Genomic DNA, 17,617 nt, shown 5'->3' on the forward strand with positions numbered 1-17,617 from the left:
CCATCCTAGAACTATCTCTGTAGACCAGGCTGGCCTTGAACTCAGAGACCCACCTATATCTGCCTCTGGAGTGCTGGGATCAAAGGCGTATGCCACTACTGCCTGGTATGAACAGAGCTTTCTTACCAATTTCAGCAATGTTGTTGTCATAAACTTCTTTTGACAGTTTTACAGTATTTATTTACTTTCCAACCTTGCCTAAAACTGTTTTCTAGGACTGGAATTCAAAGAAGAAAATTTTCCTATCAGGGAGGCTTACAAACAATGCATTGCTCATTTGAAAATATAGCCAAAGAGCACTGATAAGCCTTTTGGAACAAGAGCACTCAATTAAATATCTTGTATCTCTCTTAAAGGCAACACTCACTAAGTCACCTACTTGCAATTTTCAAGCCCTCAGTATCAGAATGGATATTTAGAGGTGTTTGAGAGCAGAGTTTAGAAGACATTGGTTTGAATTCCAGATATTTCGACACTTGAAAGTTTGGCCTTGCCATGTCACTTAACTTTTCTAAGACTGTTTCTCTGTAAAATAGGTAAAATGAACAGTTGCAAAAGACTTAAAAAGAGATAAATGTAAAATTCTTGAAATTAGTTTCTATTTGATAAATTTAGGTCTTGGGGTCTTGATCACATTACAGTACATTGCCTTCTAATGCTAGTTTTCTTTACAGAACACTGGCTTGGGGCATGTCACATGGGTTCTAGGGTCTTACCATGAGCTGACTTCCTTACCAAAAACACTTTATGCAGACTGTGTGTTTGTCTGCGTGGGTTTGGGGAAAACTACTGGGAAGAGGGGAGTAATAGTCTCCGAAAGCTCCTTTTTGTCTAGAGTCTAATTTGTCAAAGCATTAAAAAAACAAACAAACAACAAACAAACAAAAACCCAACAGGGAGAAATCAATGCAAACTAACAACGCCCTCCCTGCCGTCCTACCTCACCCCAGCTTTCCTCAGTATCCACAGTGGCGTGATCACAACATAACCTGAGCCAGGAAAGCCTGAGAATAAAGTCACCAGGGACGTCAGCCACACCGTCTTTGTTCTCACGTGGCCTGTGATGCTATAAAACTCCGCAAGAGATCGTTTCTCTACTCTCTTCCTAGGTTCTTCAGGCGGAGAACAGGACACAGCAGACCAGACAGACGTTCGTGCACCTGCTCAGCGACCCCGCCTCCGAAACCAGAGGGCAGGGTTGTGAGGGAGGATGGCTGGCTGCTGCAAAGCCCTCTGGGAGTTGTAGTTCGGGATGGCCGCGCTTTGACAGAGGCGGCGGGCCCGGCGAGCCTAGGACTCCATCCCCCGCCAGCCCCCGCGGCTTAAGCCGTTTGCCTCTTCCTGTTTCGGGGACAAGTCGCCCGACGGCCGCCAACTGCGAGGTCTGCGAAGGGGTCTTTGCCTCCTGATCGGGTTTTCCGAGGTAGAAGGATTTGGCCTGCTGAGGTACAGCACGTTCTCGCTCCTGGCAAACTCACCCTGGGACAGTCTGAGAGGGAGCCCAGGCGAGGCGGGAAGGGCTGAGCTTGCGGTCCACCGGCTGTCACCACCGAGGGGCTTTGGGGATGCGGGGAGAGCCAAGCCCTGGGTCAGGGAGACTGCCCCGGGGCGGCGCGTGTCCCTTGAGTGGGTCGAATGCGGGGAGTCCTCCGAGGAGGAGGCTGAGGAAGTCTGGGGCTGCCGGAGCCTCTGGAAAAAAGGCAGGGAGAGTTACAGCAGATCAGCACCCGAAGCCGAGAGGAAAGGACTCTTAGGATAACTGCCAGAACAGACGTGTCCCGTGTGAAAGCTAGAGAGAGCAATTGAGAGCTGAAGAAGCCTCCTTGTGCCTGTTTGCAGCCACTGGTACACCCACCACACCGGTGGTAAGGGTATTACTCAACTTGTGTTTGTACGGGTGCTTGGTAGATGCAATGAAATCACTGCACCACCAAGCCGCTTCCCCAGCCCGTGAGTGAGTACCCCGAGAGTGGAAGGCATGGTGTGTTGTTGGCTGTCTCGCAATACTGGAGCTGTGAGGCAGCTGGTCCAATGCATTCTCCTCGCTTTACAAATCAGGAAACAGACCCAACCGAGTTGGAGACACCCGCTTATCATCAATCAGTTATTAGCCAACTCGTCCAAAACCGAATTGTGATCTTTTGGCAGTGCAGTAGCTAGTGTTGAGATCAGTAGCTTTGAGTGCCCTTTTTCCTTTTGATGACTTCGGATATGACAAAGAACCGGCATGTGGAGTAATAGGCAAAAAGGCTTTGTTCATTATTTGTTTTGGGTTTTGTTGATTGTTTTCAACAAAACTTTTCAGTAGGTCCAGTGTCACTTGCCAATTAAAGAGAAATGTATGTGCCTTGTAAACAACTGCTGCCAGATAGACATAGGGTATGCCTGTAATCCCAGGGCTCAGGAGGGCGAAGCAGATGTAGGGATGGTCTCCTGTTACGTAAATAAGGAGACTTTCTCAAACCTGGAAACCAGAGGTGGAGAGATGACTGGTCCCTCAAGTGCTGACCTTGCAAGCATGAAGACCTGAGTTCTATCTCCAGAACCTTTGTAGAAACCAAACCCAGGTGCTCTGATGTATGGAGTGGCCCAACACTGGGGAGACAGGAACAGCAGGATCCCAGGCTTGCTGGCCAACTAGTCCAGTGCAGTTGCTGAGCTCCCGGTCCAGTGAGAGACCCTGCCTCAAAATGTAAGGTAGAGGGAAGACACCTGACTTCAGCTTCTGGCCTCCACATGCATGTATGCACACACGTGAACATGTACATACACATACACTGCACAGACAAGAAAAATCAGCTACTTCCATATTAACAAAGATGTCACATACCTCTAAGGAAATACATTTACCTTGCATTCCTAATTTTGCCTACCAGAACTTTGAGAACAATCAGCTTTAGATTTCCTCTCAAACTCTTTAGTGTGTACATATTGTGCACATAAAAATATCCTATTGTAGTTTTATAATACTCTAAGTATTAAACAGAGGTAAACTCGGCAAGACAGTACTGCTAACCTGAATTACAAATGAAAACAGCTTAATGTTATTATAAAGGATCTATATTGGCATAAAAGTGAAAAAAATCATAAAAGGTTAAAGTTTTCTAGCAGGCCTGAATTTTTATAATACACTTAAACTTCAGTACATGGCTAGTAGTTTTTCTTTATCCAGAACTTAAGAGAATCTAGTGTTGCTGGTGTGTGGGAGGAGAGGTTCTTTGGTGCCATGATGTTGCTTTGGTGATTTGTAAACTACTATGTCCAGCTCTGCCAGATTTTTAACATCCTTTGAAGCATTAGTTGATCAGAATAGAAACATATTCTACTGGTGACATCAGATTTGTAGATTTATGGCTATTAACTGTTAACACACTAGTAAATTATTCATAAGGAAGGAATTTATGTAAGTGTGTTAGTAGACTCTATAGGAGATTTATAGAGAAAATAGATATGTATACAATAACAGCTTCTACCAGACTCCTTTTTAAAATGACATGATTCCCTTGCCTTTATACTATAGGGGTAGATGAACTCTTACCAAATTTTACCTGCTAATGACTCTAATCTCCTTTTATAAAATGTTATTATTAGAGTCTGGCCATGCACACTCATTTCCATATTATCTATCACAGTAAAAGGCAGCGTTGAATAATTGCAGACACCCACTGGCTGGATAAGCTTAAATAGTTTTTTTTCTGCTCCTTTATAGAAAAAAAGTCACTCTATGGCCTAGTAAACTGAATATAAAATGTCTGAAATGTTATAACATATGTAAATGTATTAGATGATAACTTATTGCAGCCTTTGAGAAAGGGCATAAATAAACTCCCTGGATGTTTATGTCCATAGTAATATTTATCTTACCACAGCCTAGTCTATTTTGCAAATTGATGCTAGCATGTTAGCATAGATACTACAAGTTTGCTAATGGAAATTTATAAGGAGGGAGTTAGAACATCTAGGCCCTTCTGATCACAAGCAGAGAACGCTGAAGGTAAGCAAGTCCAGTCTCTGTCCATGATGCTACCACCAGCCACAGCAAGCCCAGCTCCTGCTGCCTGGGGTTGGAGTCAGCTTGAATTATAGTCACACATTAATCAGCCGTGTCTCCTTTCTAGTACGTCTGTGACGTTTATCATACCAAGTCACGTATGCAGGTCATATATTAACTTAGAGCCCCATCCCCTGTAGAGACCTGTGGGAGCGGGAATTTAGTAGGCGGGGCTTTATTAAAAGCCGTTCTTACAATTCATTTTGTTGCAACTAGATGCAGGAAGAGGGGAAAGGGCAACACAGTGCCTTGGGTGTGTTCTCAGGGTGGTGGTAGGGGCTTTGTGGGAGCCAGATGGAGCCTGCCAAGACCAACTTCATTGTTTTTTTTCCAGAGCCCTGTCCTTCCCCTTATCTGGTCCGCTTGGCTATCTCATACCCAGCTGCAAGCCTTTTCATTTCTTAGCCCTAGTGTTCCCAACCTCACCATTTTAATCTTAACATTCATTTTAACTTACATTTGTTTTTAACCTCAGTATCACACAAATTCGGTAAGCTGTCGATTGCCTTTGGGGACCCATCTTGCTCTTTTCATGTTATTCTCAAAAAAGTACCTGGAATGAAGTAACTTATAAACAGCAAATTTATATCTGAGTGTTCCGAAGACTAGCGATCCTGAGGTCAGGGTGGAGTTAGTTTGGGTGTTTGGTAAGGGCCTGCTGTCTGCATCCAGGTTGGCTCCTTCTTGCTATGTTCTCACATGGTGAAAGAGACAGAAAGGCAAAGTGGGCCTTCTTTCTAGCTCAGCCCCTTCCTCCCTTCATAAGATACTAGTCACTCTGGTGATTTGATCATCTCTAAAGGTCTCTTACTCCTGTTATCTGAACCATCTCTCCAGCCTTGGGAGTTACTTTCGACACAAACCTTGGAAGAAAACAGGGCGGTCCTCCCGTACTAAAACTAGTTTTAAACAATCAGGAACTCTTAATGACTTAGCTTGGGCTTAAGAGTACTGAATTTGGCTGGGCAGTAGTGGTACACCCCTTTAATCCCAGCACTGAGGAGGCAGAAGCAGGAGGATCTCTGTGAGTTCGAGGCCAGCCTGGTCTACAGATCAAGTTCTAGGACAGCCAGGGCTACAAAGAGAAACCCTGTCTCGAACAAAACAAAACAAGCGTCTTGAGTTTAGATCTTTGTTTTAAAGCTCAGAGACTAAGATGCCACACCGGGATGTGTCTGTCTATGTCACCTTGCCTGCTTAACACCCACCAATTACGTCAGTGTTAAGACTGCAGCAAAGAAAAGCTGTATGGGTGCTTAGTGTTTTTTGTCACTGCCAGACTATTAACCTGCAGTTACAGAATTCTTATTCCCTTCTCAACCTTGACTTCTCAAACAGCAGAGTATCTTGTAGTTTTCCTTATTTTTAAAAGCCATTAAATTGCCAATGGAACAGTGTTTCAGGGAAATTTGAAGTTGGAGCTAATTGGTTAGGACAACTGGAAACCACCAAGTTCTGTACTCATTTACCTAAATTTACCTAAAAATTATTAAATATGTGATAAAAGAGGCAACAAGAACTTTGGACTCCTCATTTATGAGTTTATTTTTAATGTAAATCAACTTTTGGCTTCTTTGGAATTAAACCGGCAATTTTACTATGCCACAGCATTTCAACATGGCTCAAAATAAACTTTCATATGTGGCTAACCTAGAACCTCTAAGTTCCCGGATGGCTGTCGTGTCTTCCCTAATATCAGTCACTTCTTGGTAAGGCTGACAGACGTTAAAGAATCTTCCTAAAGTTCCCCTCTTTCCCAGTTTAGTAGTTTTCAATCCCTAGTTAAAATATCGCCAGGAATGACAAGGAGCCATCTTTCTGAACTAGTTATTTAAGAACCAATGCCACAGGTGGGCAGTGGGGGCCCACACCTTTAATCCCAGCGCTCAGGAGGCAGAGGCAGGGGGATCTCTGTGAGTTTGAGGCCAGCCTGGTCTACAGAGTGAGTTTCAGGACAGCCAGGATTGTTTCACAGAGAACCCCTGTCTCACAAACAAAAACCCAGTGCTGCATGTTGGCTTACAAATAAGGAAGTATAGCCACTTTCCTCTTCCACTTTTAAGCAGGTTTGCTATTACTCTTATTTGGCTGTTGCCCTTTCTCCTGTCATACTGTCCCTGGAGTTAAGAAGACTCATGTTCTCTGAATTCAGGCATTCCTCGGTTGAGAAACGCACCAGAGTGGGAGCTAAAGTTCCACACCTACCTGCAGCAGCCTCAGGCATTCTCTTCAGAGACTGAAGTGAAATGGGAGTCTTGACTGTGCTGCAGAAAAGAACTTCAGGAAGAGTCAGTGTGATGCAGATTTAAATCTATAAGGATGAGAGTTTCACCCTACGTTTAAGCATGGGTGTTAATAGATGTGCTTAGGGAAAAGACAGTATGCACTTGTGAGAGGTGAGCTTCCCTGGAAGATGGAGCATGAGTGTGTGTGTGTGTGTGTGTGTGTGTGTGTGTGTATGTGTGTGTGTGTGTGTGTGTGTGTGTTTGGTGGCTCCTGAAGTTACATTGTTCAAGGGCTTTTATTTCTCTCCTCTTGTTGTACATAAGATCATAGAGTGGTCCTTGAGGTCCACTGGACAGGATGACAGGCTGATAAGGTAAAGCCATAGGTCACAAGAGTTGTACAAAGGAAACTAAGGCATATTGTAAATGCAGTTTATATTCTTGTCTGTGAAATTCCCAGGAAAATGCAGGTTTACCCAAGGCAAGAAGTAAGGCCATATTCAAGTACACTTTGGCCTTAAGCACAGTTCTGTAGCACAAATCTTAAAGGGTCTTATTAATAAAAACAAACCTGGAGCCAGGTATTGGGGTGAATGCTGGAAGATCAGAGAATCAGAACAAGCCACAGCTTCCTCACTTCGCCAGTTCTTCAGCTGATCCTGTTTCCTCAGACTGCAAGCTTCTGTGTCCTCATCCTGATGGATCTCAGCTGAACTATTGCTCAAAGTCCTAAAAGCTTATCCAGCCTAGTTCCTCATCCTCTTGCCTTAAATACCTTTCTGCTTTCTGCCATCACTTCCTAGGATTAAAGGCTCTTGTTACCTTGCCTGGCTGTTTCCAGTGCGGCCTTGAATTTACAGTGATCCAGGCAGATCTCTGCCTCGGGAATGCTAGGATTAAAGGCGTGTGTGCCACCATTCTCTGGCCTCTATATCTAGTGGCTGTCTGTTCTCTAACCCCAGATAAGTTTACTAGGGTGCACAATATTTTGGGGAACACAATATCACCACACAGTTCATTGCTATTCTCGTTTGAAATATCTCTATAAAATAATTATCTCTATGTAGGCAATGCCGGTGGTAAATTTTGCTCATTTTGCTGCAATCTTTTATTTTTAGCACGTGAGAGAGTTTAACTGGACCCCAGGACCAGGGAGCTCCTTCACTTCTCACATCTCCTTAACTTTTTTTCTGTCTTGCCTTAGATGTAAGCTTTTAGTTTTAAAACTTATGGCAAGCAAGCAAACTGACTTGTTTTATTATGTAAAGGAAGGAGGTAATTGAGCCCAGTTTGATCATGCTGGGTACAGCTTAGCAAATATGAGACCAACAGGACCACAGAGTGAAACCTTGCCTCAAAATAATAAATAGATGAAAGATCAAACTTCTTCTTTTTTTTTTTTTTTTTTGCATTTCAACCATGTTGTCACAGTTCCTCCCATATTAATGGGATCCCAGTAGCAATCACCTTCAAATAATGTATACTTTAAAACAATGGTTCTCCAAACAATGTATACTTTACATTAAAGCAGTGGTTCTCAACCTATGGGTCATGACCCTTTTAGTGATCACATATCAGATATTTACATTACAATCCATAAAAGTAGCGAAATTGCTGTTATGAAGTAACAACGAAGTAAATTTATGGTTGGGATTGCTACAACATGAGGAACTGTATTAAAGGGTCACGGCATTAGGAAGGGTGAGGACCTCTGCAAAAGAATGTTCTTTTCCTTCATGTTAGAAAGTGCACAATGTGCTGTAAGAATCTGTTTCAAAGAGTTAATTGAAAAAACATTTTAATCTGGGATAAATCTTGTTGTTTTTGCACACTCATAGTTATTGAAACACTGTTCACAATAGCCAGGTTATCACTTGGAATAAATCTTTCACTGATCTCTTCCTAAGCTGATTTGGAAACGAGGACCAGTGCTTAGTATAGAGTTGAGCTATAATGAAGTGAAATAATGAACTGAAAATTGCCATTGAGTTTGCATGCTACTGGGCTAGCACTTAAGAGATTTAGGGGATATTCTCTCAGCTTTATTTATGTTTTTAAATTTACTGATGGTGAGAAATGGGGCTTGATTTTCTGTTTTTCTCAGTCCCTCTTTACACTGTAGGTTCTCAGTAAGCACTTGCTGAATGACTATGTTCTGGGTTTACATTATTCACTATTTGGACTGTCTAGTCGTTACTGCCATCCTAATCCTTACAGCAGCATGTGGAAGTGAAATATTCCTTTGGGGATGGTGTAATTTCTGCCCCTACCTTTGCCCCTTTTGTGGTGCTGGGGATCAAACCCAGGGTCTCTCCCGTACTGTGTAAGATCTCTTCCACTGAGCTCCATCTGTCCTTCCCTTCCAGTCTCGGAAACGTTACCATTCCGAGATACTGTTTAATGGATTTCTTTAGCATTTGCTTGTCTTCGGTAGTGCTGATGAGGACTTGACTGGCTTGTACACTGGGCAGAAAAGCAGAACCAAAGAGGGAAGTGAAAGGGGGAAAAAACAGGGAAAAAAAGCACCGATTTGGGGAATAGACTATATTATTCGAGTCTGTGTCATAGTCAATGACATGTTGATGGCAGTTGCCTAAATGTTTATTATTAATGCAGTTTTTATTTAAAAGGGAGAAGTTCAAAAGGTGACTAAAAGTATTTTTAGTTTATTGAGAGGAATAACAGTACAACTGAGCATTTCTCAATGCAGAGTTCTAATGTATGCACCACTATTTTTAATCCCTATTTAAACCGGTGAGATGGGTGTTAATGTTTTGCTTTTGCAGGTGGGAAAATAGTGACATAGAGCTTTAAATGGATAGTGCTAAACTGCGTAGAATGGCAGATACCGGGTTTCTGATACAAAACCTTATTTCCTTTCAACCCTCCCATAAATATTACAATTAGAAAATCAGGATAAGTTTGACTCGGGTGTGGTTCAGGGGTAGAGCACTCACCTAGCACCCGTGATGTCCTGTACTCATCAGTAGAGAGAGAGGGAGGAAGGGAGAAAGGAAGAGAGGAGCAGGAAAAGAATGAATTAGAAAAGTTGGTGGAAGAGTCCATTAAACAAATCAGGGGTGATACACAGCACTTGCTTAGTGTGCACAGTAACATGACATGGGAGAAGATGAAAGACAGTGGAAGGGGATGTGACAAAGAGCAGGACAGACAGCACAGCACTGTGGGGAAGAGGATCAGCTCAGATTTAGATGACCTCAGTTCTGACAGTCCACGGTTGTTGGTTCCTTGTGCTTTTTGTCTTTCTGTGTAGGATGACAATGCTAACAGTAACTTACAGGGTAAAGAAGAAGTATGACGACTGCTTTCACAGCTCACAATCGATCTCATTTTGTGTAGTTCTTTGCATTTTATAGTGAAATATTAATACAGAAATTGCACTAAACACACACACACACACACACACACACAGAGAGAGAGAGAGAGAGAGAGAGAGAGAGAGAGAGAGAGAGAGAGAGAGAGCGCTATCTATAGAGCCAATATCCCTGTAACTAGAATTCGATTGAAGAAGTTGAACACTGCCATTACCAGATTTCCTGTCTTTCCTGTTACAACCCCTTATTGTCCCTCCAGTGTGTCCTCTCAGCATCAGAAGTGATGCTGTTGTGCCTAGGTAATTTCTTGGTAGGAAGTCGTTGTTAGATATTTACCAGTCTCACTGATCTCTGCCCTTTGTATGTCAGTACACACATCCTCCCCCAAATCATACCAATTAATTGGAGAATGTCAAATTCTTTTTTATATTGCTCTGTTCTACAGCTCTTCATATGCTCTTTGTGGTAGAATAGACTGTAGGACAGGGCTGGTAGCAGGGAGCTCCACACAGCTGTTGTACTTCTTTATCTATTTTCATTAAATGTTGTTTGGGGAACCTGACTGAAGAAAGAGATGTAGCTGAAGTTCTTTATAATCTTTTCTGAACTGGGAGTTGTCTTAGATTCTATATGCTACTCCTATTGAAATATAGACTTTGATTTTAAATAATTTTAATTCTGCGGGTCATGATTTTTTTAGTGAAAATTGAGTAAGCGAAACAAAACATATTTGAGCAAATGACTTATTCTAGAATATAACAGAATAGTAACATTTGGTTTAGATAATATGCCTGTGAGAGATTTCTGGATCTAATATAATAGAAATTCTGATCCAGTAGATGAGGAAGACCGTGTAGACTCTACTCTTAACTTCCCCAAAGTCCTGTTTTCAACAGTTTCTGTTAAACCATGAGTACCCAAGGATGGCAATATAATACATTTCAAGCATTTTAAAGTAAAATTTGATATATACCAGTAAAAATAAAAATAGCCATTCTCATAAAAAGAAAACAGTTGTAACTTTGTAAGAAGTGGTGATGGTCTGATTCTGGATCTCTTTGAAGGAAAAGGCAATAAGATATCCTAAATGGATTAGATGCTGAGAATAAGAAAAAGCAGTCACTGATGATTCCAAGAATTTTTATTGGAGCAATCAGAAGGACAAAGATTCCACTAATTGAAGTTAGGAAAACAATATGCATATGTTTTTTTGAGGAGAAAAATCAAGTTTGGCCGGGCAGTGGTGACACATGCCTTTAATCTCAGCACGTGGGAGGCAGAGGCAGGCAGATCTCTGTGAATTCGAGGCCAGCCTAGGCTACAGAATAAGAACCAGATCAGGCTCCAAAGCTACACAGAGAAACCCTGTCTTAAAAAACAAAATAAAACAAACAAAAACAAACAAACAAAATCAAGTTTGGAACATGCTAAATTTGAGTTGTGATTATGTGCAGTTAAAGTGCTGAGTAGCCAGTTGGATGTACAAGTATGGATTCAGAAGAGATGTTTGGTTACAAGTATTACTGTAGAAGCTGGCATGCTTAAATCTACTGAATTTTCTATAGTTGAAGGGTTTTGTCTTCATACCACCTGGTGTGGTAGCCATTAGTCACAGTTAAGAAAACTTATCTTCCATTTACTTCTTTTTTTTTTTTAAGTTTATTCTTTTTTTTTTATTTAAGGTTTTTACTTATTATGTATACAGTATTCTGGCTGCATGTGTGCCTGCAGGCCGGAAGAAGGCACTAGATCTCATTATAGATGGCTGTGAGCCACCATGTGGTTGCTGGGAATTGAACTCAAGACCTCTGGAAGAGCAGCCAATGCTCTTAACCATTGAGCCATCTCTCCAGCCCCCATTTACTTCTTCTAATGGAGTTACAGTTACTTCCATTTACTTCTTTGAGGGTAAACTCTGGAGTCTTGTCTTTAGGGGGACCTGAGTCTCTATTGCCCTAAGTCTTACAGCTTTGAAGACATGAGCTCAAATTCTGATAAAGCACCCATTCCCTGCAGCTATTTCAATGTTTCTTTTCTTTGCTGTCAACTTACCTGACTTCACTCCGTATTTTAAGATTTTCAAAATATTCTTTTCCAATGTTGGGTCCAAATAACTGAATCTGTCATATTCCTGGAAATTAATTGTAAGCCGAAAGATAAGAAATTTCCAGGACAGGCACCAAAACTACACAGAGAAACCCTGTCTCAAAAAACAAAAAAAAAGAGAGAGAAATTTCAAGTTAGTAATATTTCTGATAATATGTCAGTCATAGACCTCATTTAAGTCATGATAGCTTTATACCTATAATCCCAGGCTTGCTTAAGAGCTGGGGACCAACCTGAGTAACAGTGAGCTGTCTTTAAAAATGGTACCTTCGGCAAATTCCCATACTTTCCTATTTCCTTTTGCATGCAAATATATTGTATAGTAAAATATTTTTAAGATTAAACTGAACTACCATTTTTCTGGTTTATATAGGACTAACTTCCTCAGTGCCTAGAATCTATCTGAGAAAAATGGCAAATGTGGATAGTGATTCTAGGCATCTTATCCCTGAGGTAGAAAATGAAGTAAGTCCTGGACCTATGAATATCCAGTTTGATTCTTCAGATCTAAGATCTAAGAGGTAAGACTTCAATACATTTATTTTATAACTAGAGCTTCTAACAATTAAGATTTAATAAATTACAGACAAAAAGATGAACAGAATTAATAATGAGATGTATATTTTCTTACAGACTTATACTCTGATGTATGTGTATATGATGATATGAATACGATTTCCTCATTTACATAGTTTTGTTTTTTGGTCTAAACTCAACATATCTGGTTCTCTCTCTCTCTCTCTCTCTCTCTCTCTCTCTCTCTCTCTCTCTCTCTCTCGAGCTGAGGATCGAACCCAGGGCCTTGCGCTTGCTAGGCAAGCACTCTACCACTGAGCTAAATCCCCAACTCCAACATGTCTGCTTTATCAAGTAAGATCCATTTATGTAATTGACTCAACTATGTTGATCACCCACTTCGTGCAAAGTAATCAGATGCTAGAGATAGGAAAGGAATAGTCTTTACCTTCATTGACTTTAAATACCCACAGACAATTTAAAATAATTTGAGATTAAACAATCTTTCAATTTATAACTGAAAACCTCAAAAGAATCTCCTGAAAAAAAAAAAAAAGTGTAACAGTAAGTGAGTTCAGTAAAGTGGTTATTGGGTAGAAAGATGAAGATGCTGCAGTAGGATGCTTGCTGTGCAAACATGAGGACCTGAGACTGTATCCTAGCAACCACAGAAGCTAGAAGTGAGCCCATGCACGCCTTGAAACACAAGGATGGAGGGGTTAGAAACAGGAGGATCACTAGGCCTTGCTGGCTGCCACCCTAATCAAAAAACATGAGTTCCAGATTAACCAGGGACAACGCCCTCCTGTAGACACAGTGCACAGTTGTAGACACACGTACCCAAAGTGGTTGCTTATGAATCGGGCAAAAATAAGACCAAAAATGATGGGACACATCTATCATCTAGCACTCAAGAGGCAGAGGCAGGAGCATCGTGAGATTAAGGCCAGCCTGGGCTACGCAGTGATACCTTGTCTATTTAAAAACAAACAAACAAAAGCCAAGGAGCTAGCAAGATGGGTGAGCAGGAAAGGTATTTGCCACTAAGCCTGACTGCTTGAGTTAAATCCCCAGGATTCACGTGGCAGAGGAGAGAATTTACCCAGAGTTAGTTGTCCTCAGACCTCCAGATATGCACAGTAGCACTTGAGTGTACATACCCACTAACTAAATAGCTAGAAAGGAAAATTTAAGGTAAAAATAAATAGCCCCCCAGTGAGAAAATTAACAAGGGAAAAAAATACAAAATACACTTAGAGTAGTTTTAACAGGAATGTACAAAAATCTGTGAGGAAAACTAAAATGTTCCTGAGAGATGTAAGATAGGATTTGGAGTATTTCATCAAATCTGAGGTGCTATTGATTACTAATTGCATTTAAAATATACAGGGCTGGGCATAATGGTGCATGCCTTTAATCCCAACACTTGTGAGGTAGAGGCAGGCAGATCTCTGAGTTCAAGGCCAGCCTGATCTATAGAGTGAGTACCAGGACAGTCAGAGCTACTTAGTGAGACCCTGTCTTGAATATATTACATGGATAGATAGATAGATAGATAGATAGATAGATAGATAATAGACAGACAGGCAGCCAGACAGACAGAAAAATAAATAAAAATAGAGGCTGGAGAGAGAGTTCGATGGTTAAGAGCACTGGCTGTTCTTCCAGAGGACCTAGATTTGATTCCCAGCACCCACATGGTGGCTCCCAACCATCTCTAATTCCAGTCCCGGAAGCTCTGATGCCCCCCCACTGTGCCCCTTTAACACCAGGCTTGAACATAGTGCCCAGACATTCTTGCAGACAAAGTACCCATACACATAAAAAGATCGTTTCACAAAACTTAACACACACAAACACAATGAGTCTATGTGTACTATATATGTGAAAAACTGGACTTGGAACTTTTGCCTTGTATTCACTGACAGAACCCTTGGCCATATTTGTTATTTTCTCATTTATCTCGTATATAATTATAAAATTGATAATATAAATGAAGTGCATTGGTTAAGGTATTATCGAAACCTCCCACTTAGAAAACCTGATTCTTCTGGACCACTTTTTAATTTAGAGTCATCAAACAGTTGTGATGTTTGATGACTCTAAATCCCCACCCCACCCCATACAGAATTGTCCTTTTGCCATAACGTGAGTCAGTGACTTTGACGATGCAGCAGTCTTTGATGTTCTTAGGGGCAAATGAGGGCGCGGGCAGGTTTTCACACTCGCACTGTCGTGGTCTTTCCAGAAGGTGTCATGGGAGCTCTTCTCATGTAGGATTCCTATTTCTTCCTCAAATGGTCCTTCAGGAGTTTTGACTGGAATGGCCGGGGTGGCAGTTACTTGTCAGCACACCACCAGAAATCACTACCACATGACCACCTGGCCAACAGAGATTAAGACGTGTTAAAGATTATGCGGTACCCTCATTTAAAAATGTTGAAATGTATATATTAAATATATATGTAAAATATGACATAAAGGAAATCATATTCTACTCCAGGTAGAAAGAGTAAAGATTGTATTTTTTACATTTTAGTCCAGGGGAGAGGCTCCAGGGGTAAAATGTCACAACACCCATGTAAAATTCAGGAGCTGTGTTGTGTAGCTGTAGTCACTATACTGGGGGGCAGATGGCGTCTAGAGATCATTGGCTAGCTAGCTTAACCAAATTGATGAGCTCCAGGTTCAGCGAGAGACTATCTCAAATAAAAGAAAAAAAAAAAAAGTGGAGCTGTTGAAGTAGACACCTGATGTTGACCTCTGGCCTTTTCATACTTGTGCTCACATATGCGCGCACGCACACACACACACACACACACACACACACACACACGTGCACATTCACAGGTGCACACACATGTGCACACACCCACACAAATGTGCACCCACAAGAAAACAAACTTCAATCCACAAATGTAGTGTGATCCTGCTCCGAACACCAGCAGCCAACTCTGACGCTGCTGTGTACCAGCAGTCTTACTGCTATACACGCTGACTCCCGGGGTCAAAGGATGTATGCACAGGGTTGTGTAGTTGCTAAGAATGAAAGCAACTGAAACAGCTTTTCTTCCAGGAGCGGAAAACTAAATTATGGCACATTCATACAGTGGAATATTTTCATCTAATACGAAGGAGATGGTTTTACGATATATAAAAATGGAACAACTCTTCAACTTACTTTGTTTAAAGGAAAAAAAAAAAGAAATGCAGAGCAGTATGTATAGTATGCCACCATTTATGTAAAAATAAATCAATAAAGCCAGGCAGTGGTGGCGCACGCCTTTAATGCCAGCACTCGGGAGGCAGAGCTAGGCGGATCTCTGTGAGTTCGAGGCCAGCCTGGGCTACAGAACCAGATCCAGGACAGGCACCAAGACAACACAGAGAAATACTGTCTCGGAAAAAACAAAACAACGAAACCCCACTACATTATAGACAACATGGTATGTGTAAATGAAGTCTGGGGAAGAAATAGATGGCTGAGAAACTGAACTGCTGAGGTAAGGCAGTTTGGTAAATGGTGGTAGTAGAAACCCAACACCTAGTCCATTACTCTCTCACTCGCTATCAGCAGAATCCTAGTTAAAGAGTTCCAGCCATTTCCCACCTAGGAGATGAGAAGGATTACCGTGAGCTGATCATGATGGTATTGTTACCATTTCTCAGTCTTTCTTGTATCTAAAGATGGCAGTGTGAAGTTTATCATGCAAGGAATTTGTCATTGTTATTAGCAGTGGCTATTGTGAGTTTCACTTGTATATTCTAATATTAGTTAATACAAGCACTAATAAATGCTGACTGAATGCCTAGAGTTTTCTTGAAACTTCTAAGTTCTGTGATAAATAATTGACCACTATGACAATAGAACATAGGTCATTAAAGTGCATTCCATTACGATACGTTGGCAGGAGTTCAGTTCCTTGAAAATTTAATCTAACAGGGGAGAATAAATGGAAATACCTTTTCTATAATGAAATTTGTTCAAAGAAGGAATCTGCGATTTTCAATCCCGGCGGAACTGGTAAGCATGTATGAAGGAAGACAGCCACTTGTCAGAACTTAGCAGTCCTCTTTGCTTTTGCTTGTGGGGTTATTTCTGTTTGAGAAAGCAGAAACTATTTGATGAGGAGGAAATGTGTACTGTGAGACATTGTTTCTGCTGACATATGGATCCCCCTCTCTTACATGTAAAGAAAACCCAGACTGCATCTTCCCGGAGGAGAGCCCACTTAGACAGTTATTCCCAAGCTTCAGTCCTTTGAGTCATGTTGGTGCTATCCATGTACCATGGATATGTGTAATTGGATGTTTCTCAACAACCTGTTCCCCTTTTCAAATCAGGGTTCATTTAGCCTCATCTCAAATTTGTGAAATGAGAACTTTACAGTGTTTATACTCTTCTAAGTTATATTGCCACGTATCCCAGCTAGTTAGCATTCATGACTGTAGTGCCAAGAATCATCTTGCGTGTGGGAAATGATGTGGCTGGAGGGAGATAAAAAACAACATTAGATGTTTGAGGATTACTTCTTCTACATTTAGCTTCTGTTATTTTTCTCTCTCCCACTAGGTGGCAATCAAATCTTATATTAGTTCAGATATAAGACAAGCTATAGACTGAAGGATTGCATGCTTATCATTTTGGTGAACCAGAGTCTAAATCAGGTAGAGGAAGGATTTTGATATTATAGGATACAAGTCAGAAGCATCTGGATCATTTAGGGCACTTTTATTTAAAAAAAAAAAAAAAAAAAAAAAAGAGCCAGGCCTCTTCACTTCCGCATGCCTCCCTCCTATACCTTGATTTTTTTCTGCCTGTTTGGGGGTTGAATGAACAGTACAAATGTAAGTGGAAGGGCAGAAAAGTCTAGAAGTCTCCTGTGTTCTATTGGTATATTCTGTTGGGAATTAACAGAGACTTCTGATGGAGCTGGTATTCAGGATTGCTTCATATTTTTCCCACTGCTATGTCTGTGCCCTGGGAAGTTGACATTCCAGCCAGCCTACAAAGTTAGGAAATGGTTGATTTAATTTTTTTTCCAGTGCTGGGAATTGAACCCAAGGCCTTGTATTTGCTAGGCAAGCACTCTTCTATGAGTTGGTCTGGTTTTTCATTTTCCCCTTCTCTTTGAATCTGTTTTCTCTTCTCCTTTTCCCAGAGTTCAGGGCTTTCATGTCGCTCTTTGTGGGCTCAGGGTTACCTAAGGCAGGTGCTCACTCAGGCTTTAACCCCCTCGGAATGCTTTGTACACATATTTTTCAATCCTATACCTTATTATTTACCAGTACTCAGCTGTTAATGTCCTTGTAGGGCTCTGTTGTCTACATGGTATTAGAATGGAAAATAATCTCATCTATTCGAGATGTAATCTATTACCTTT

The 17,617-nt window shown here is 41.3% G+C and overlaps 2 protein-coding genes across 3 annotated transcripts in view; one reads left to right on the plus strand and one right to left on the minus strand.

Moving 5' to 3' along the window:
- The window catches only part of Ddx4 (DEAD-box helicase 4), a 73,945-nt gene extending 72,765 nt beyond the window's left edge, over positions 1–1,180 (minus strand). Inside the window, exon 1 of the mRNA XM_036207421.1 lies at positions 941–1,180. The gene's annotated coding sequence lies outside the window, so the exon portion shown is untranslated. The remainder of the gene's footprint in view (positions 1–940) is intronic.
- Positions 1,181–1,279: 99 nt separating this feature from the next.
- Positions 1,280–17,617, plus strand: part of Slc38a9 (solute carrier family 38 member 9) — an 80,829-nt gene continuing 64,491 nt past the window's right edge. The window contains exons 1-2 of one of the 2 annotated variants that reach the window (XM_036207044.1): positions 1,280–1,446; positions 12,091–12,238. In XM_036207044.1, coding sequence (XP_036062937.1) covers positions 12,129–12,238 — 110 coding nt within the window. In that variant the 5' untranslated portion in view covers positions 1,280–1,446; positions 12,091–12,128. Of the gene's footprint in view, positions 1,447–12,090; positions 12,239–17,617 lie in introns of those variants that run through there. The other variant, XM_036207045.1, reaches the window with a different exon arrangement.

Source organism: Onychomys torridus, chromosome 15 (genome assembly GCF_903995425.1).
Source record: "Onychomys torridus chromosome 15, mOncTor1.1, whole genome shotgun sequence".
NCBI classification, from domain to species: Eukaryota; Metazoa; Chordata; class Mammalia; order Rodentia; family Cricetidae; genus Onychomys; species Onychomys torridus.